Below are 22,211 nucleotides of genomic sequence, written 5' to 3'. Positions count from 1 at the left end.
TACACTCTATATCAGCAATATATTGGCTGTATAAGAATTTATTGAGAAACTCAAACTCACGCATATGTTGTTTGTACCGATCAAAGTCGGCAGCTTCACCGCTTTCTATGTAGCGCTTATAGAATTTATTTCGGAGATTTTTGTATTTTTTTAGTCCTTGTGTGTACCATGGTAGTCGATAAGAACTTTGAACTCTAGTTTTAGCATATCTGCCTATAATAGTAGAGAGAAAAGATATAAAAACTTCATAGGTTGTATTCACCCGCATGCGAGAGGACTTCCGCCCATCTGATATTAGAAATATCACTACGGATAGAATCTAAACTGCTAGAATTAATATAGGTAAGAGGCAAGCGAGAATTATTTGGTGAGAAAATATAACAAGTAATTAAGATTAATAGGGGCTTGTGATGAGCATCACACGCGGCTAGAGGATTATCGCTGCAGCATAGAGTAAGGCATAAATCAGTACAAAAATTAGATCTAGAAGCTTATTTATGTTATTAAAAACATGGTTAATCTGGACTAATCCCATACTAAGAAGCTCATCGATGACTAAGATTTCGTGGGGAAGATGCAGATTACTGGGAACCATTGCTGAAGACTCAAGATCATGAGCCCACACGAGCGAAGATAGGTTGAAGTCGCCCAAAACACATATATATTGGCCATCTTCCAGCTCCTGGTATAGGTGGGCAATGTTGTCAACATGCGCTTTATATAAATCAAAACTGCTGCTTGGGGGTATGTATGATACTGTCAGGAAAATTGTTTCCGTAGGACCAGCGAGAGATACACAGAGTTGGTCGAGAAGAGAATCCTCGTTCTGGAGACAAATAGCAATGCAACGCAGCTCACGCCGCACAGCAACTAAAACTCCGCCACCTCTGGAGCATCGTGTTTTAACGGAATCTCGATCCTTACGGAACACATGATAAAGATTTGTATCGAAAAATTCATTATCGAAGAAATCCATGTTGAGCCAGGTTTCAACAAAAATGATGACGTCATGATCACCATGAGACGTTGCCTGGAAAAGGGATTGAGCTTTCGTACGCATACCACCGATATTTTGAAAATAAATATTGAAATTTGTATTGTTAGCGCATATCCAGTCATCCATGGTCATGCTATCAATAACTGGTCCAGCATCATGGCCCGAATCCGTAAGAGGCCTCGCTGGGATTTTATCATAATTAATAAAATTATTTGTAAGAACCTTCAGTAAAGTAGTGGTACGGATACGAATAGGCTGGTGATCGGCGCTCCAAATATTAGGTGGGCAGTCAATATTAGCATTCAAGATATAACTGCACGCAGGTTAATCCACTCCTGGTAATAATGAGCGAGAACGTACTACAGCAGCCGCAGTCCATTGTTGTTGTTGATGGCGAAAGCATCTCCAAAGAGCACCTTCAGAGAGAGCACTCTGAGAGGCTCGCCATCCAGCCAAATGTGTCGATAAAAGTTGTTGTAGAAAGTCGAACGTCAGAAAGGTAGAGACGGAGAGCGCATAACTATTAGGCGATGAAGAGTAAGAATCCACCCGATTTTCTAGGTACTTCCGGAGAGAGACGCAAGATGATGAGAGCGCAACTCCGAGGAGCGCGCCGATATTAGAGCCAGGCGGACGGCGAATGTCGCGCACAGCGGACAACAAAAGCTCCAGCTGATGTTGTTGACGGTGCAACGGGAGAGAGGCGCAAGATGATGAGAGCGCAACTCCGAGGAGTGCGCCGATATTAGAACCAGGTGGACTGCGAACGTCTCGCAAAGCAAACAACAAAAGCTCCGGCTGATGTTGTTGATGAAGCATCAGGAGAGCCACGGAAAATGGTGTGAGCGCAACTCCGAGGAGCGTGCCGATATCTTCAAGAAAAACTATTAATTTATTTATCAATATTAATGTTGTCCCCTTCAAAGTAATCCCCCTCAGATACAATACACTTATGCCAACGGTTTTTCCAATCCTCAGAGCACTTCCCATAAGCACTTTTCGGTATAGCCTTGAGCTCTTCCAGCGATGCAGTCTTTATCTCTTCAATCGTTGCAAATCTCCGTCCTTTCATAGGTCTCTTTAGTTTTGGGAACAAGAAAAAGTCACATGGGGCCAAATCCGGTGAATATGGTGGCTGAGGCATTATTGTGGTGTTGTTTTTGGCCAAAAAATCTCTCACAAGCAAAGATGAGTGAGCAGGGGCATTATTGTGATGCAAAAGCCATAAATTGTTTTTCCACAATTCTGGACGTTTCTTTCGTATTGCTTCTCGCAAACGGCGCAAAACTTCCAGATAATACTGTTTATTGACCGTACGACCATATGGTAAGAACTCCTGATGCACCACGCCATGGTAATCGAAGAATACTGTGATCAAAACTTTGACATTTGATCGAACTTGGCGTGCTTTTTTCGGTCTTGGCTCACCTGGGCTCTTCCATTGTGACGATTGGGCTTTGGTTTCGATATCATAACCATATACCCATGATTCGTCACCAGTTATGACCCTTTTGAGTAAATCTGAGTCGTCGTTAACGTCATCCAACAGCTCTTGAGCGATGCTCATGCGACGGTTCTTTTGGTCAAAATTCAGCAATTTTGGAACAAACTTCGCTGACACACGACTCATGCCCAAAACGTTTGAAAAAATTTCATGGCACGAGCCAAGCGATATACCGACATCTTCAGCAACTTCTCTGATAGTGATTCGACGATTTTCCAAAACAATTTTCTTCACTGCTTGAACGTTTTCATCAGTTGTTGACGTGCTTGGGCGTCCAGAGCGAGGCTCGTCATTGGCATCTTCCCGGCCATCTTGGAAGAGTTTGTACCACTGTAAACATTTTTTTTACTCAGAACAGTTTCACCGTATGCCACTGTCAACATTTCAAGCACTTAATTTTATTTTTTACACAAAATTTGATGCAAATCCTTTGATCCATATTTTTCGATAGCAAAAAATCGCTGAGCACGCAAAACAACTTGTTACCTTTACGCCTCTCACAACTAAACAAAAAAGGGGATTCAATTGAAACTTGGTACAGATGTTAGGGAAGAGTGTACCAACATAACAAAACAAAAAAATCGATAATCGAAAATATGTTGCCCGCGAAATTTGAAAAGTCACCTTACTTTTTGAACACACCTCGTACAAAGACAGTCTCGACGTTTACAACAAAGAGTTATGAATGACAAAAAGGCGATCGTAGGCGTGATTCTGCACTGGCATAGAGGAAACTTCCGAGGCAACTTTAGCTCTAAGTGCCCGCAGATTGCAATACGTTGGACCATTTTTCTTAGCAGATCTTACGAACTCCCCGAATCGCATTGCCATCTTCATTCAAAGGTCAGGCTGGCAATCTGTGTCCACAAGCAACCTATCCAGCTAGGATACCTTCTTAGGCACAGAAGAGGGAAGGGCTAACCGTAGCCACGGTGAGTCTGCAGCTGCAGTCAGCAGATTTATTTCACACCAAAACGGAGCATCCCAAAGAAAAGGGAAATTGTATTTTGTGCCGTAATTTTATATAAAAAAAAGGGAAACTACTAGTCGACGCCCTTGTATTTTAAGATATGAGCAAATTTATTTATTTATATATTTATTTATTTCGCCAACAGTTGGTAAACTGGTACTTGTCTATTACTAAACTAAAGGGAAACTAGGGAAGAAAGGTGCACAAGACGACATTTCGCAGAGTAAGAGGGAACCGGGTCATTAAAGTTTAGAGAAAGAAGGGCAAAAGATAGGAATTTTTTTTGAACACGCTCAATACGATTGATGTGTGTAGTTCCAGTCGGACTCCAGACAAACGAAGCATATTCCAATCTGGACCTAATGAACGAAGAAAATAGGCTTAGTTTCGTGTACGGATCTTTAAATTGCGTGGAATTTCGTTTTACAAAACCATACATAGCGTATGCCTTTGGAATTAAGTAGTTTATGTGATCCATGAAAGTAAATTTGGTATCAAACATAACTCCTAGGTCCAGTGATTCATTTCTTAAGGAAAGAACATGGGAACTAATGGAATAAGAGGTAAGGACATTAATTAATCGTTTGCTGTACCTAACGTGGAAACATTTTGACACGTTCAGAGGCAACTTATTACGAGAACACCAATTTCCCACTTTTACTAGGTCATTTTGAAGAAGTTCACTATCGGAGATTGAATTCACAGACCTAAATATTTTAAGATCGTCCGCAAACAACAGGAATTCAGAATTTGTTATGCAATAGCTTAAATCATTAATGAAGATGATGAATAGAAACGGACCCAATGCACTTCCCTGAGGAAGGCCAGAAGTAGCCACATACGGGTTTGAGAAAACACCATTGCACTCTACTCTATAAATCCGCCCATCTAAATAAGATTTAAACCAATTTAATATTGATGAATGAAATCCAAATTTCTGCAATTTTGCTAATAAAGCATTATGGGAGACTTTGTCAAATGCTTTGGCGAAGTCGGTGTAGACTACATCAACTTGATGATGACTGATAAACGAGTGGATGCAAAAAAGATTAAACGTAGCTAAGTTAGTGGTAGTTGACCTTCCAGGCATAAAACCATGTTGGTTAGGACTGATGATCCGACCAGCAAGAAAAGTTAGCTGCTTAGCTACAATTCGTTCAAAAATTTTTGAGACATTACTTAGCTTTGCAATTGGCCTATAATTTGAAACAATATTTTTGTAACCAGACTTGAATATAGGAGAAACTGTGGCAAGTTTCCATCTATTCGCAAATACCCCAGTGGAAAGAGACTTGTTGAAGATCATTTTTAGGGGCTCACTAAGAACACCTATACAGTTTTTCAAAATAAATGGAGAAAGGCCATCGCAGTCTAATTTTCCTGAGTCGTTAAAACTCTCAGCCGCCATATGACAGTCCAAATCAGTAACATCTAAGCACCCAATATTTAGCATCGTGGCAATGGCACCGAGTGAATCATCGTCATTCCACAGCGAGCTCGGTTCAAAGTTAGATACAAAGTACTTAGCAAATAGATTAGCGACCCCAATATCAGAAGAAGCTGAAAGACTTTCATATGACATATGGGAAGGAAAGTAGGAGGTTGTACGTTTAGAATTGACAAAGTGCCAGAATGACTTAGGATTGGTAATTAGTTTACACTCTATATCAGCAATATATTGGCTGTATAAGAATTTATTGAGAAACTCAAACTCACGCATATGTTGTTTGTACCGATCAAAGTCGGCAGCTTCACCGCTTTCTATGTAGCGCTTATAGAATTTATTTCGGAGATTTTTGTATTTTTTTAGTCCTTGTGTGTACCATGGTAGTCGATAAGAACTTTGAACTCTAGTTTTAGCATATCTGCCTATAATAGTAGAGAGAAAAGATATAAAAACTTCATAGGTTGTATTCACCCGCATGCGAGAGGACTTCCGCCCATCTGATATTAGAAATATCACTACGGATAGAATCTAAACTGCTAGAATTAATATAGGTAAGAGGCAAGCGAGAATTATTTGGTGAGAAAATATAACAAGTAATTAAGATTAATAGGGGCTTGTGATGAGCATCACACGCGGCTAGAGGATTATCGCTGCAGCATAGAGTAAGGCATAAATCAGGGTGTACAAAAATTAGATCTAGAAGCTTATTTATGTTATTAAAAACATGGTTAATCTGGACTAATCCCATACTAAGAAGCTCATCGATGACTAAGATTTCGTGGGGAAGATGCAGATTACTGGGAACCATTGCTGAAGACTCAAGATCATGAGCCCACACGAGCGAAGATAGGTTGAAGTCGCCCAAAACACATATATATTGGCCATCTTCCAGCTCCTGGTATAGGTGGGCAATGTTGTCAACATGCGCTTTATATAAATCAAAACTGCTGCTTGGGGGTATGTATGATACTGTCAGGAAAATTGTTTCCGTAGGACCAGCGAGAGATACACAGAGTTGGTCGAGAAGAGAATCCTCGTTCTGGAGACAAATAGCAATGCAACGCAGCTCACGCCGCACAGCAACTAAAACTCCGCCACCTCTGGAGCATCGTGTTTTAACGGAATCTCGATCCTTACGGAACACATGATAAAGATTTGTATCGAAAAATTCATTATCGAAGAAATCCATGTTGAGCCAGGTTTCAACAAAAATGATGACGTCATGATCACCATGAGACGTTGCCTGGAAAAGGGATTGAGCTTTCGTACGCATACCACCGATATTTTGAAAATAAATATTGAAATTTGTATTGTTAGCGCATATCCAGTCATCCATGGTCATGCTATCAATAACTGGTCCAGCATCATGGCCCGAATCCGTAAGAGGCCTCGCTGGGATTTTATCATAATTAATAAAATTATTTGTAAGAACCTTCAGTAAAGTAGTGGTACGGATACGAATAGGCTGGTGATCGGCGCTCCAAATATTAGGTGGGCAGTCAATATTAGCATTCAAGATATAACTGCACGCAGGTTAATCCACTCCTGGTAATAATGAGCGAGAACGTACTACAGCAGCCGCAGTCCATTGTTGTTGTTGATGGCGAAAGCATCTCCAAAGAGCACCTTCAGAGAGAGCACTCTGAGAGGCTCGCCATCCAGCCAAATGTGTCGATAAAAGTTGTTGTAGAAAGTCGAACGTCAGAAAGGTAGAGACGGAGAGCGCATAACTATTAGGCGATGAAGAGTAAGAATCCACCCGATTTTCTAGGTACTTCCGGAGAGAGACGCAAGATGATGAGAGCGCAACTCCGAGGAGCGCGCCGATATTAGAGCCAGGCGGACGGCGAATGTCGCGCACAGCGGACAACAAAAGCTCCAGCTGATGTTGTTGACGGTGCAACGGGAGAGAGGCGCAAGATGATGAGAGCGCAACTCCGAGGAGTGCGCCGATATTAGAACCAGGTGGACTGCGAACGTCTCGCAAAGCAAACAACAAAAGCTCCGGCTGATGTTGTTGATGAAGCATCAGGAGAGCCACGGAAAATGGTGTGAGCGCAACTCCGAGGAGCGTGCCGATATTCAAGCCAGGCGGACGGCGAATGTCGCACAAAGTGGACAACAAAAGCTCCGGCTGATGTTGTTGATGGTGCGTTAGGAGAGAGTCAGAAGATGAAGAGAGCGCAGTGAGAAACGCAAGCAGCTGCCGATGTTGTTGCGAAAACGACTCCGACAAATGAGGAAAGGCTTGCAGACGATGTCCCGCAAAAGTATCGACGCCAGTGGCGTCGAACACTAGGGGTTTTTTGAGGGCTGACTTGATGATGAAGTTTGTCCAGGCTCCGGCAAATTATATAAAATTCCATCCCCTACCACAGTGGCCCGCTCTCTATGAATAAATCTTTTGACCTTAACTGAGTTCGGCCAGAAATCGTTTTTGAAGACTATATCGTAAAGCTGATCAGGGATACCAAGCTTGAAATTTACAAACTTTAAAGTTGTAACGTCGACATCTTTTTTTTACAAGCTTTGCACAAGTGAAAGACCTAGCATCCACCTTAAGCTTGGTGGACACGTATTTTAAAACAGTGTTCGGCTCTGTATCAGTTGCAAACTTTCCGACATGCAAAAATTTCTTGGTCGGCAAAACATGAAGATCTTCGGCATTAGGAGCCACTCCAACAACATGTTTATTGGGCTTGTTGTTCCTTCTCCTCTTATTTCGAACTTGTATGAAATTTCCTCTCTCCATATCCAGAGCATGATTAGAAGGGTCAACGACCGCGGAAGCCGTAGCAGCAGCAGCCGCATATGACAGGGGAGCTGCAGCTACGTTGGTAGGCCTCGGTAGACGAGGTTTGGGATTTACATTCTGATGCAATGCATCATCTTTAGGGGGGAACGCCTCCATGCATTTATTTTGAAGGCCCTGATATAAGCGCTCCAGGGCTTTCAATTTTTCATCGAATTCATCTATTTTAGAATGCGAATCATTCGCAACCACACAGCTATCACATTGCCATAGTATATTTGGATTTAATAAGAGTTTGAGCACATCATCCGGTAGGGCTACCCAAGAAGTATGATAGGCGCGACGGCACAAAGAAGAGCAGCGAACAGCATCCGAAGCGCGAAGCTGGGCCAATGTAACATCGGTTTTGCACTCGGGGCAGCGGGGAAGTAACATAGCGAGAATTTTAAGCACGTCTGGACGCAAAGAAAGCTAGATGACGACAAATTGTATTAATGCTACTTATATTTAGATACACACACGCACTATTATTGTTTTCGCGATTAGTATCAATATATATACATTAGGGTGATTCAAAAAACAAATTCTTGTTCTCACCCCTTTACATAGCATGTTTTTTAATTTTGGGTCTTACAAAAATTTAGACCTTGCAAAACACTTGCAAAGTTTTCTCAAAAATGACTAACACAACTTGTTTAAGGCCCGAACTTAAAAAAAACGACATCCCCTCCCCATCTTGCTCAACTCTCTGATCTCGGTCAATGTGAAGAAAATTGACGAAAATACTGAATTTCAAACGAATTTAAAAAATATAACCAAGTCTACATGAAAATAATATATTTCATCAAAGGCAACAATTCACAGACCCTAAACGAGAATTTTTTTTTTTTTAATTTGTATTAGAATACCCTAATACCTGAATGCCAGGTACTTTCACGGGTTAATGATAAGGGAACTTTTTTGTGAGAAAGATGTTTCCATACGGTTCCATTTTTCCGAATCCTTCTCCAACAATAACACCCAAACCTAAAAACGATATAGTGGAGTGCTTCGACTATCTGATACCCGTTAATTTTTTTTTCAAATTTCAAATGAAATTCATTTTTTGGAGAGAGCGGACGAGTCTCGTGCGAGCTTCGCGAAAAGTGCAAGAAAGTTGATAAACTAAATGCAAACAAAACACAAAAAATAAATTGGTTAATTTCAAAAAGGCGAAAAGCCTTAAGCAATTTATGTTTATAAACTAGCACATAATTATTTTATCTTATAATAATAAATAAGTGCCACGCTAATAAAAGCTCAATGAGCCGAAGAGACGGTTAGTTTTCGTATGTCTCAACGCGTGATAGCGAAGTGCAAAAAACGACCCTACTGTCGGTCGATAGCCAAAGAGCACGATCTTGCTCACCATGCTTACTGCATGCAACAATGCAAAAAAGTCTCGACCCCTGGCGCACCAACAACATGCAACGGTAAAACTTCTGCACCCGCATTAAATTTGTCAGCAAAACCTACAGCTACGGCAAAAAAAAACACCAACAACCACAGCTACGGCTATTACTTCGGAATCGACTGCAACCGGAACTCTAAATACAACGGCAACAAAAACCACGACAACAAATAAAAACCAAAACAAAATTCAGCAAGCGGGTCCGGCAATACAGACCGGACTAGATCGGTACATCCATATCAAGCGTAAGCTTAGCCCGCAGAATACCGCGGTAGGTAACAAGTCAAAAATAAACCGTGTCCAAATAGAAAAAAAATTACCCGGGAGATCCGACAGCAATAGATTTGCGCTTCTAGACGAAAATGAAGCAGAACAGGCTCAGGAGACCCAACCGAAACCTAAGCCCCCACCAATTTACGTTAGGGAGAAAGTCTCGAACGCCCTGGTCAACAAAATTATTGCGCTGACCGGGGACGGAAACTTTCATGTTGTTCCGGTCACAAAAGGGGATATCCATGAAACCAAGCTGTATCCAAATACCTGGAGGAATCTAGGAAAAGCTACTACACGTACCAACTAAAAAGCAGCAAGGGCCTGCAAGTGGTACTAAAAGGAATCGACCCCGTCGTAACCGCCAAAAAAGTTTTCGATGCTCTCAAGGAAAAAGGGTTTTCTGCAAAGAACGTCAGTAACATTATAAACAGGAAAAAAGAGCCGCAACAACTCTTCAGGGTCGAGCTGGAGCCAGACAGCAGAGTCTTGAAGAAAAATGAAGTGCACCCCATTTATAACCTGCAATACTTACTGCACCGAAGAATTAACGTGGAAGAGCCACATAAAAAGGAACGGCCCAGTGCAATGCACAAATTGTCAGGAGTATGGACACACCAGGGCATACTGTTCACTTCGAACAGTTTGTGCAGCTTGTGGAGACTTCCACAATTCGGCTAAATGCCCTGCCAACAAAGAAGACCCCAAAAAGAAAAAATGCGTTAACTGCCAAGGTAACCACACGACAAACTACAGGGGCTGTACGGTCTACAAGGAGATGAAGGACCGCATGCGAAAAGTGACAGCAACGCGTCATCAGAATACCCAAAATGCGAACACTTACTCGCGTACGACGCCGGAAGTATTTTTCGGCACGGCTGCAAGATCCTCATTTGGTCAACTAAACACCCAGAAGGGCTTCTCATACGCCGATGCCCTTCGATCAGGGACGGAAAACCCATTCCAGTCTAATCTAGGAACGCTCAGCAGATCCAAGTACAATCACAAAGCACTTTGGAATCTATGATGGTCACCATGCAGCAAAGTATGATGGAATTCATGTCATTCATGAAAACGACCATGCAAACACCAGAACAGATGGCAAATCTACGAATTACAATGTGGAACGCCAATGCTACTGTTAGAGACGTACCTCACAAACAAACACAACTTCCAAATAAGAGGCTACACTTTCTACCGCACAGACCATCCAGATGGTAAGGCCCACGGCATCCTAATCAGGGAACGCATCAAGCACCACTTTCATCAAAGATTTGCAACTAATTACTTACAAGCCACGTCTACCAAAGTGCAGTCAGGCAACGGAAACCTCACCATAGCCGCTGTCTACTGTCCACCTCGTTTTACAATTTCTGAAGGACAATTCATGGACTTCTACAACTTGCTTGGATATCGCTTTATAGCTGCAGGGGACTATAATGCCAAACACACGCACTGGGGATCACGCCTTGTGACTCCCAAAGGAAGACAATTATTCAATGCAATCATAAAACCGAACAACAAATTAGACAGTGTTTCCCCTGGCAGCCCCACATACTGGCCAACAGACCTCAGGAAATTTCCAGACCTAATAAACTTTGCGGTGACAAAAAACATTCCCCGCAATATAATAACCGCCAAAGCGCTTTCGGACCTGTCGTCAGACCATTCGCCAGTGCTAATAACTCTTCTCCAAAGCACAAAAACTACAGATCACCCCCTCAGGCTGACGTCGCACAGAACCAACTGGTTAAAATATAAAAAGTATGTAAGCTCACACATCCCATTAACCCCTCACATCAACATCGAAGTGGACATCGACTGCTCTACCGATGCTCTTGAAGAAGTATTCGTGGAGGCAGCCACTATCTCAACACCACACGGCAGGGAAGTGCAAACCAACCTTTTCAAAACATATCTGCAAATTGAACGGCTAGACCTAGAAAAGAGGCGCCTGCGACGTGCCTGGCAAACCAACAGATCGCCGTCATCAAAACAACGTCTTAAGGAAGCCACTCGCACACTAAACCGAGCTCTAAAGCAAAAAACAGAAAATGCACAGCTGCGGTACATTAAAAAACTTTCGCCAACCAGTACAAAACATCCTCTGCGGAGGGCTCACCCAAATCTGAGCTCTCCAATCGAAACAGTCACTCCCATAAGAAATTCATCTGGCAGCTGGGTCCGCAGAGACGAAGATAGAGCCGAAACTTTTGCTTTACATCTCAGAAACGTCTTCCGGCCGAACCCTGCCAATAGTTAATTTGTCCAAATCGAATTAGAATCTATTTCCCTACCACCATTGTTTCAGCCAAAGGAGATCGCGTCATTGGGGAACTGAAACCGAAAAAGGCCCCTGGCGGTGACCAAACAACCCCAAAAATGATAGTTGAACTTCCAAACTCTGACATTGATGTTACTTGTAAGCTCTTCAATGGGATCATAACTCTCGGCTACTATCCAAAAAAATGGAAAAATCTATTATCATTATGATACCAAAGCCCGGAAAAGTCCACACAACTCCGTCATCCGACCAATTAGTTTATTATCGTGTCTGTCTGAGTTGTTCGAAAAATGCCTTCTAACTCGCATAATACCATATCTAGGAGCACACAATGTTATCCCTGCTCATCAATTTGGCTTTCGTCAAAAATATGGAACAATCGAACAAGTTAACAGAATAACATCAGAAATACGCACAGCATTTGAGCATCGGGAATACTGCAGCGCAATATTCCTCGATGTATCTCAAGCCTTCGATCAAGTATGGCTAGATGGCCTCATGCACAAAATCAAAACACACTTGCCTCATTACACTCACAAGCTTCTTGAGTCGTATCTATACAACAGAACCTTCGCAGTAAGGTGCAACACAACAACATCCGTCGACTACATTATCAAAGCTGGAGACGCGCAAGGAAGCGTGCTAGGGCCTGCTCTTTTCCTCCTATACACAGCAGATATTCCCACGAACGAGCAGCTAACAACATCTACGTTCGCTGACGACACCGCAATTTCAAGTCGCTCGAGGTGCCCAGGCCGAGCCACGTCACAGCTAGCAAACCACCTCTCCGTAGTAGAAAGGTGGCTATCTGATTGGCGGATTAAAATAAATGAACAAAAATATATACACATAACGTTTACTCTCAACAGGCAAACATGCCCTCCACTATCATTGAATAATACGCAGATACGTATCTCGGCGTCCACCTTGACAGACGACTAACCTGGAGAAGACACATCGAACGCGAGAAAGTACATCTAAAACTAAAAGCCAGCAGCTACCTCTGGATTCTTAACGCTCGTTCGCCCCTGCGTCTGGACTACAAGGTTTTGCTCTACAACTCCACTCTAAAGCCCAACTGGACATATGGCTCCTAGCTATGGGGTAACGCCAGCAGCAGCAACATAGAAATTATACAGCGCGTTCAATCGAAAATCCTGCGTACTATCACTATATTCGCAACCAAAACATCCATAGGGTCCTAGGCATCCTTACCGTAAAAGATGAAATAGACAAACAAAAAGCGTCCTACAACGAAAAACTCTCTGTGCACCCCAATCGGCTCGCAAGAGGCTTGACTTGGGTTTCCAGCCGATCACGTCTACAACGCAACGACCTGCCAAGCCAGCAATAACTTTCGGGCCCCCTTTAGCATAATATCAGTCATATGACTGTTAGTTAGATTAATTAGTTTAAGATTTGATACACTTATTGTTAGTATCCAAAGGGAGAAGATCCAATAAATAAATAGCAAAGCATTAAAAAAAAAAAAAATTTAAAATAAATACAAAGGCATTTCTATTAGCGCGGCACACACAGTGCCAGCACCACAGCACTTAACGGACGGTAGCGGTACTACAGACCGTGTTAAAGCCACGGTACCTAGTGAACCCTAGTTAGTCATAACTTTTAAAATAACAATGCGAATGGTACGATTCTCATCATTTAGATAGGTATTGACCGCTAAAATCAATTTACATTTTTTTTTAACTCTTCAAAAATGTGGGCGCTCGACAGGTTTTAGCGTTATGGGCGTTTGTGGGCGTGGCATACTAGCATAAAAATCTTGCGCTGCGAACGAAGCTTAGGAATCTCATTCTAAAATTACAGCACGCTGTCTTTGATAGTTTCCGAGATTTCTTAGGTACTGACGAGTCCAATACATTTCAGTTAAAATATTTTTTCCAGCATTAAGACTGTGGGCGCCACAGTTTTCGGCGGTTGGTGGGCGTGGCACATTAGCGTAAGAAACTTGCGCTGCGTACGAAGGACAGAAGGACAAGGCTTGATCGACTCGGCTAGTGATCATGATCAAGAATAAAAATGTCGCCAGCCCTTCTCGATGGTGACGCCTGGAAATAACGCTACACAGCATAATATCAAGCGGCCATTTACCGTTTAACGCGCCTCAAATCCCAAACAAACTTGTAGAGAAGGGGTGGAGGGAAAATTCCGCGTTACAGAGTTGCAAAGTCGATTTCGTGAATAACTGGAATTCGGAGCAGGCAACTGTTTTTTTATTTATTTACCAATTTTAATTGAATGATTCCCTTCGCAGCAAATAGAAAAATTACTTGGTCACGGGATGCCACCCAATTCCTGTTGCATTTGTGGGCGGAGAACATGGAATGGAGTTTAGCAATTTCTCCAAAACATTGTAGGAATCCAAGTTTCTCCACACATTCTTGAATCTTCTCTGTGGTCAAAAAGATAGCAGACAAGTACTCTGAAGCCATAACAGAATACATAAATCGTTTACAATTTTTGGATACCAAGTTTATCCAATAGAATGGCTGGGCCTATTAATACGGCAGAATTCCTTGAACAACACATACAAATTTTACTGCGCTTCAGTCCCCCAAAAGTTTCCATTTTGTTTCTATCCATATAAATGCAAATTAAATAATAATAATAAATCTGTTTTCTAGCTCATGTATGTCAATTGCTGTTCTGCGATGTTATTGATCAATGGCATACTATATTATTTGAATCCATTTTTATTCCCTTGCAGAGGGTATTATGATTTCAGTCAGAAGCTTGCAACGCAGTGAAGGAGACGTTTCCGACCCCATAGACTATATATATTCTTGATCAGCATCACTAGACGAGTCGATAAAGCCATGTCCGTCTGACCGTCCGTTTCTACGCAAACTAGTCTCTCAGGTTTAAAGTTATCGGGCTAAAACTTTCCCAAAAGTCTTCTTCCTTTTGCAAGTAGTATAAGACGGAAACAACTAGATCGGACAACTATATCTTATAGCTCCCATAGGAATAATCGGACAAAAATTAAAAAAAAGTATATTTTTGGTGTTTTTCAACAGATAACCTCATACACTTGGAAATAAAATTTTTTAATAAGTTCTGAATTTCGAATTTTATTTTATCAAAATCGGATGACTATATCATATAGCTGCCATAGGAACTATCGGAAAATTGGTGGGAAAATAATAAGAAACAAATTATAGCTTCGGTGTTTTTTGACATATTTTTTTTTTTACGAATATTTATGAATTTCGAATTATATTTAAAAAAATTCGGACGACTCTAATATATAGCTGTCAAAGAAACGGTCAAAGAAATAATAAAATAATTATTTTTAAAAAAGTTTTGCTCTGATAGTACTTTTTTTACTCTGGGATATAGAATATGTTAACTTTTTAGCATTAATAAATTAATTTTCCATAAAAATAACTGAAGCTAGCAACAATCCTTAAAAATTTAACATGGTAATACTAACATTGATTATTTCTTATAACTGCAATTTCAGTAGCGCTACCTAGGTGGCGTGTTAGTGAAACCTCGTAAACAGCCTATAGTTTTGACGGATAGACCCTTTTTTGTTAGCCGAGTTACGGGTATTTGATAGTCGAGGCCGTCGACTAAAGCGTTTTCTCTTTTCATACCCGTTACTTGTAGAGTAAAAGGATATACTAGGATAATGACCCCATTAAGTATATACATTTTTGATCAGGATCACTAGCCGAGTCGATCTAGGTCTAGGTATGTCCGTATAAACGCTGAGATCTCGGAAACTATAAGAGCTAGGCTATTGGGATTTGGCATGCAGATTCCTGAGCTTCTTGCGCAGCGCAAGCAGTGCGCCACGCCCACTATAACGCCCACAAACCGCCCAAAACTGTGGCTCATACAGTTTTGATGCTGGAATACAAATTTTTACAGAAATGTATTGTTCTTATCAATACCTATCCATTGAACCAAAAAAAAGTTTGCCACGCCCACTTTAACGCCCACACATCGCCTCTATCAAAGATAGAGAGTTTGGATCTCACATTTAGATTCCGTAGCCTTGAGCGCAGCGCAAGTTTGTTACGCGATTGTGCCACGCCCACTATAATCCCCACAAATCGCCCAAACCTGTGGTGCCCACAATTTTTATGCTAGACAAGAAATTTTAACTGAAATGTATTAGTCTCCTCAATATCGCGTGTAGGTGGCACATTTCAATCTCGCTTTACTGCTTGCACATCTTCATTTCCCTTTGGTCCCTTTAGCTGAGTAACGGGTATCTGATAGTCGAGGTACTCGACTATAGCGTTCTCCCTTGTTATAACTGTAAACTTATTTGCTAAAATTTATTGGGGAAAGATTAGGGAAATACATATATTTCCGCAATTCGATTGAAGTCTAGGCTTCGAGTCTCTTTTTTATTACAGGTGGTCGGAACGAGCTGAATCTATATTTATATTTCTTATAGCTCCCATAGAAGTTATATGGGGAAGTCTTTTGAACCCCAGCTGTTAAGCCCCAACCGATATTTGGTCGGGTGTTTCTAACCGACCATGCGAGCGGTTCCACTTTTCGTTTAAAGTGTGGAGATATGGCTAATATGGATTTTTTTTTAGTTTTCAACAAAATTTCACAACTAGGATACCAAAACGGGCAATCTGTTGGGTGCATTTTAAGTAATTTTTTCTTAATTAAAAACACACAACGTTAAGTTGTCATGTAAAAATGTATGTATTGTTGTCATGTACAAATGTATGCGTGTGACCATTTTTTTAGACCAGCGAAAATAATCGGTAAATTCAGTTTTTGGGCTCTACTAATAACTGCAAACACAAATAATAAAGTTCCCATTTAAGGTTAGTATTCGCCTAGCAATGCTGATAACATTAGTTTACAGCCAAAAATGATAACCGTGGAGACCCGTTTTTGAAAGAGAGGAGGAAAGAGAGGAGGAAAGAGAGTGGAAAGAGGTGCATAAACATATTACACAAAAAATATCTCGAAACCCGTTAGTCCAATATATTTGTAATTGAAATTTTTGGAAAGGAAGTAGGTTCACCTTTCAGAACACATATGGTGCATTGTGACCGGACCGAAAATATTTTTATGTTTAATAAAACAAATGCCAAATATCTGGCTTAAACCCGAGAGCGAGAGAGTCGAAAAAGTATTATAAGCAGAGAAACAGGTCGGACAAATCACCAGATTTTTATACCCGTTACTCGTAGAGTAAAAGGGTATACTAGATTTGTCGGAAAGTATGTAACAGGGAGAAGGAAGTGTTTCCGACCCCATAAAGTATATATATTCTTGATCAGGATCACTAGCCGAGTCGATCTAGCCATGTCCGTCTGTCCGTCCGTCCGGATGAACGCTGAGATCTCGGAAACTATAAGAGTTCGGCTATTGGGATTAGGCATGCAGATTCCTGAGCTTCTAACGCAGCGCAAGTTTGTTTCATCAGAGTGCCACGCCCACTCTAACGCCCACAAGCCGCACAAAACTGTGGCTCCTACAGCTTGATGCTAGAATAAAAATTTTAACTACATTGACCCAAAAAAAAAGATTGCCACGCCCACTTTAACGCCCACAAGCTCCAAAAAATCGTAAATATGAACGTCGATATCTCGAAAACTATAAAATATAAAGAATTGGGATCTTAAATTTAGACTCCGTAGCCTTGTACGCAGCGCAAGTTTGTTACGCGATTATGCCACGCCCACTCTAATGCCCACAAGCCGCCCAAACCTGTGGCGCCCACAATTTTCATGCTAGGTAAAAAATGTTAACTGAAATGTATTAGTCTCGTCAATACCAATTGATTGACCCAAAAAGATTGCCACGCCCACTCTGACGCCCATAACGCTTAAATCTGTCTACCGCCCACATAACCACATATTGAAATCTTGGGTAGGTGGCGCATTTTAACCTCGCTTTGACACTGCGGGGATAGTGAAGCCAAAATATTAGATGGCTGTACATTTATGTGCAAAAACATTGGTGAATCACCACATTGGATGGGTCTGCTTATAAACAGCACACAACCAGATTTATCTAGATAGATACATAAGTGTACTTATGTATAGCGCATACATATGTATATTTGCTAACAAAAATTATAAAAATACTAATAATCATTAAATAAAGAAATAACAAATTATGCTCTTATGATAGTTGTAATCTAAAAAATGAAATACATATGTATCTTAGTGCGAAAAACTTGCCTTGGTAATGACGACACAGCCATTAAGTCCACCGCAGTTCCATTGATACCATTGGCAAAAAGGATAATTGTGATAAGAGAGGCGAAATTTGCGCTTTTCATTGTTACCGAGTTGAGCATCCGGCATGCTCTCGCAATTGAATTTTTATTTTTTAAACTCGTATTTAGGTTTTTATCCGCCTGAACTAAAATATGAACAATTTTAAGTAAATATTCCAGGATACTAACATTTTTGGTAAATTTAAATTGTTTAGCGCATTTAGTCGTCATCTGACACTTGAAAAAACACTGTTTACTTCTTTCCATACCACCCTCTCGGGAGTTATAGGTCACGATGCTAAACACAAAACCAATTTGATTTGAGTTTTAAAAATTAAACGAAAATTTGGGATAAATTTAAGTACTTTTAAAATTTGAAAAATAATATTCACAGTTACAGCAGAGCCCACATAAATTTTTTCCTAAAAAAGAGATTGCGTGTTCCTTAAATACTTTTTGACCAATCTCTGCCTTAGTATTTTACTTTCCCCTCGTCATATAGTCTTTTTCGCTCTTATATGTGCTCTTTAGTATGACCGCGGAATGAATAAAATTAGATCCCGCTTACACTATGGTCGTGCTATGATGTTGTGTGTTATTATAGGGTAATTCCGCACTTCCATTATGGACGCGTAGCTCTTGCGTCCATTTATATTAAGTAAAAAGAGGAAATATTATCAAAAATAGTTTTTTTTAACTCAATTCAATACAATTTATTCAAAAAGTGCTCCCAGAAAAACTCTCGCGAAAAATGTATAAACAAACAACTACATTTTACATTACCAAAAATCGAATTACTTGTAAGTGTACAAAATTGAAACCTATGCATGGTAGCAGGAAAGACAAAAGCTGCTATTGAGTGTCTGTTTGTTAAGCGGTGACAATTAAAAACTAGATGTTGGGCAAAGTCATTCCAATAAAGTTATTTTGAAATTAATAAGGTGACACGTCATTGGCTTATAGCCTCTGCACACAGGCGCTTAAAATCACTGAAGTAAACAGCTGATCGGCATAGCCAAACTTTTTGCGAAGGAGAGTGGACGTCCAAATTCAGTTGCTCCGGGTAAATGGAATTTATAATGGCTTCTTAAACAGAAATACAATAGTTGTTTTCGCGCAAAAAGTGCCGGGTCTTGCCAAGAAGGACATAAGCTGAAGGTTGGTCATATTTAAAAAAAAAAAGCATAGCAGTATTTATTTTCAAAGGTGAGATAAATTTCTGATTTGGTCCTCCACCAACAAAAATGTCCGTATAACGGGAAAAGACGCTACAACTCGCTGCAGCGGAAAATGGAACCGCACACGAAAAATCGATTCAATACTCCAGTTTTTAATTCAGGGTAATACTCTAGATTAGGGGACTCACCCCCGAAATTCGCGAAAAAATTATCTTCGATGGACCGCGATTTCATAAGAATTTATGTGCAAAAAGAACTTGGCGGTCGGACGTGGTTCTTTTGTAATTGAGTTTCAAAGATCCCGGTTTTGCTATAAAAAAACACGTGTGCTTTTCTCACTTGCTATAAAAGCGAGTTGTCTATAAATTTTATGTAATATTGAAATTTGCATCAAAAATTGTTTTTTATTGATTCATTCTGTTCAACATGACGTGCCAATTCTGCTTTTACACGTTTGGAGTTTTTCTGGGCATGGATGGGAAAGCTCATTTCCGCTTCATTCAAGACCATTTGAAAGTCAACCACTCCATCAATTTTGTTAACCCAGACACGAAGGCAAACACTCAAAAAATTGAGCGTCTGTTGAGGGACCTTAAAGAAAACAATCCGCACTATGGCCGAAAGAACCCTGCTAGCAACGGGGCGATAGTTCTATCGCCTTTCGTCCAAAAGTCACTTCTTTGTAACTTCTGCGCGATAGAAACACGATAAAACACATTTTACAAGAACAAAATATACATGTATCGCGTATAAGTAACTTCGAAGTCACTTACGGACGATAGAAAGACGATAGTACCCATTTTACATAAAACAAAAAGGGTCAGGATCGCGAAGAAGTAACTTCTGAGACACTTCTGAGCGATAGAAAGACGATAGTACACATTTTACAAAAACAAAATTTAGTGGAAAACCCTTTTTTCTGAAAATTTATCGGGTCTTCCTTTTGAGCGACGCAATTATTTTTCGCCCGAGCGTCATTTTGTTCTGCGATTTGTCTGATGTTTTATCAAATCTGTGCGTTTAGTAAACATAGCTTTTTTTTCTAAATGTTTTTAATTGCTTAACATGTTTAAATGTCCCTCTCAACAAGGGGTGTGAAATTACGAGCTTATCGTGAGCTGTACGATTATTTAAAGCTAATTGCGGACAAGCTAGCTGTGGACATTACTTGGCGTTTAACTGCGGAGAGTCCCATCATCCAACGATTCTCAACATATTTCATTGTAAAAGGTTATGTCTTCTAGTTTATTTTTACTTTGAATGAACAAAAAACATTTTTTGTTTCTGTTTCTTTTAGAAATGGTTATTAGTAAATTTCTTATGTGAACGGAGCTGGACCTAATTAACATTGTTCAGATAAATTTCCTACAATCCTTCATGACCGTTTATACAAGCGGACAAAGCCCTTATACAAAAAACGAGGAAGAACGCTATAGTCGAGTACCTCGACTATCGGATACCCGTTACTCAGCTTATGGGACCAAAGGGAAATGGAGATATGCAAGCAGCAAAGCGAGATTGAAACGCGCCACCTACCCGTGATTTCAATATGTGGTTATGAGGGCGGTAGACAGATTTAAGCGTTATGCGCGTTAGAGTGGGCGTGGCAAACTTTTTTTTGGATCAATCTATAGGTATTGACGAGACCAATACATTTCAGTTAAGTATCTAGCTAATTCTAATTCAGTATCTAGCATGAACATTGTGGGCGCCACAGGCTTGGGCGGTTTGTGGGCATTAGAGTGGTCGTGGCATGTTTGCGTAACAAACTTGCGCTGCGTACAAGGCTACGGAATCTAAATCTGAGATCCCATTTCTCCATCTTTGATAGTTTCCGAGATATCCACGTTCATATTTACAATTTTGAAGTTTGTGGGCGGCTTGTGGGCATTAAAGTGGGCGTGGGAAAATTTTATTGGTTCAATCGATGGGTATTGATGAGAACAATACATTTCAGCTAAAATTTTTATTCTAGCATCAAAACTGTATGAGCCACAGTTTTGGGAGGTTTGTGGGCGTTAGAGTGGGCGTGGCACATTTTTGAAACAAACTTGCGCTGCGCAGGAATCTCAGGAATCTGCATGCCTATTGTATTATTGTAGCTCTTATAGTTTCCGAGATCTCAACGTTCATACGGACAGACGGACATGGCTAGATCGACTCGGCTAGTGACTCTGATCAAGAATATATATACTTTATGGGGTCGGAAACGCTTCCTTCTGCCTGTTACATACTTTCCAACGAGTCTAGTATACCCTTTTCCTCTACGAGTAACGGGTATAATAAATGCAAAATATTAAAAGTATAAAAATAATGTTTTTATTCAAGATTTCCCAAGTGGGAAAGACTCTTCCAGGTATCTTCTACAAGCATGTGTAAAGTCACTCCTGAGTGACTTTCAGAAGTGACTACGGCGACACTTCTAGAAGTTACTTCGGTGATATCGCATTCGGATCGCGGAAGTGACTCCCGTCGGGAAGAAATGTGCCACTTCGGCGGCACTTCTCGGAATCACTTCGGCGACACATAATCGCATAATTGTCACATTTCTTTCCGACGGGAGTCACTTCCGCGACCCGAATGCGATATCGCGGACGATCGTTTTCATCTTCTAGAAGTCACTTAATAGTGCCTTCCGCGATAGAAAATGCTTGCAGAGAAGGAACACTATCATGGATTTTTGGTGCGCCTCGCCTTTTTAAAGCTTTACAGCCATGGCGGTTATGCTCAGGCCGAAGAATAAATCATATGATTTATGTTAAACATGAAATCAAAACATCGTGTAAGTAAAAATTAAAAAATAAATAAACAAAATAAATCGCGGCGATTTTTTTTTATTTCATGCCAAATTTTACTTGCTGTATTTATTTTTTAATTTGTACTTACACTACTTTTTTATTTCATATTTAACATACTTCATAAAATTTGTCATATAGAATACCTCCGATGTCGACTAAGTTGTTAATTAGGACACTCTTTGTCATATATTCGGTTCTACAACGTGGATTAGGCCTATGGTGGACACCATCATAAAAAAAACGAGCCTGGAACATTATCTCTATGCTGGTTCGGAAAAGTGTTCACTGAAATTATTTGAAGATACATATTGAATACAAATTTTTGAGTTTTA

The 22,211-nt window shown here is 40.5% G+C and overlaps 1 protein-coding gene and 1 long non-coding RNA gene across 5 annotated transcripts in view; one reads left to right on the top strand and one right to left on the bottom strand.

The window, feature by feature from the left end:
• uex (metal transporter uex) overlaps positions 1 to 18,378 on the bottom strand; it is a 202,432-nt gene extending 184,054 nt beyond the window's left edge. The window contains exon 1 of one of the 2 annotated variants that reach the window (XM_065868714.2): positions 17,866 to 18,378. In XM_065868714.2, coding sequence (XP_065724786.2) covers positions 17,866 to 18,170 — 305 coding nt within the window. In that variant the 5' untranslated portion in view covers positions 18,171 to 18,378. The remainder of the gene's footprint in view (positions 1 to 17,865) is intronic. The other variant, XM_017087218.4, reaches the window with a different exon arrangement.
• Positions 18,379 to 19,775: 1,397 nt separating this feature from the next.
• LOC139354064 (uncharacterized) lies at positions 19,776 to 22,211 on the top strand. Of its 3 annotated transcripts, none has more exons than XR_011605171.1 (3): positions 19,959 to 20,095; positions 20,172 to 20,311; positions 20,379 to 22,211. It is a non-coding gene; the product is annotated as an uncharacterized lncRNA (long non-coding RNA). The 3 variants fall into 3 exon arrangements; XR_011605170.1 differs by having other exon boundaries at positions 20,046 to 20,311; positions 20,379 to 21,863; positions 22,018 to 22,211; XR_011605169.1 differs by having other exon boundaries at positions 19,776 to 20,311.

Source organism: Drosophila suzukii, assembly GCF_043229965.1.
Source record: "Drosophila suzukii chromosome 2 unlocalized genomic scaffold, CBGP_Dsuzu_IsoJpt1.0 scf_2c, whole genome shotgun sequence".
Taxonomy (NCBI): domain Eukaryota; kingdom Metazoa; phylum Arthropoda; class Insecta; order Diptera; family Drosophilidae; genus Drosophila; species Drosophila suzukii.
This window is presented reverse-complemented; position numbering and strand designations above follow the sequence as displayed.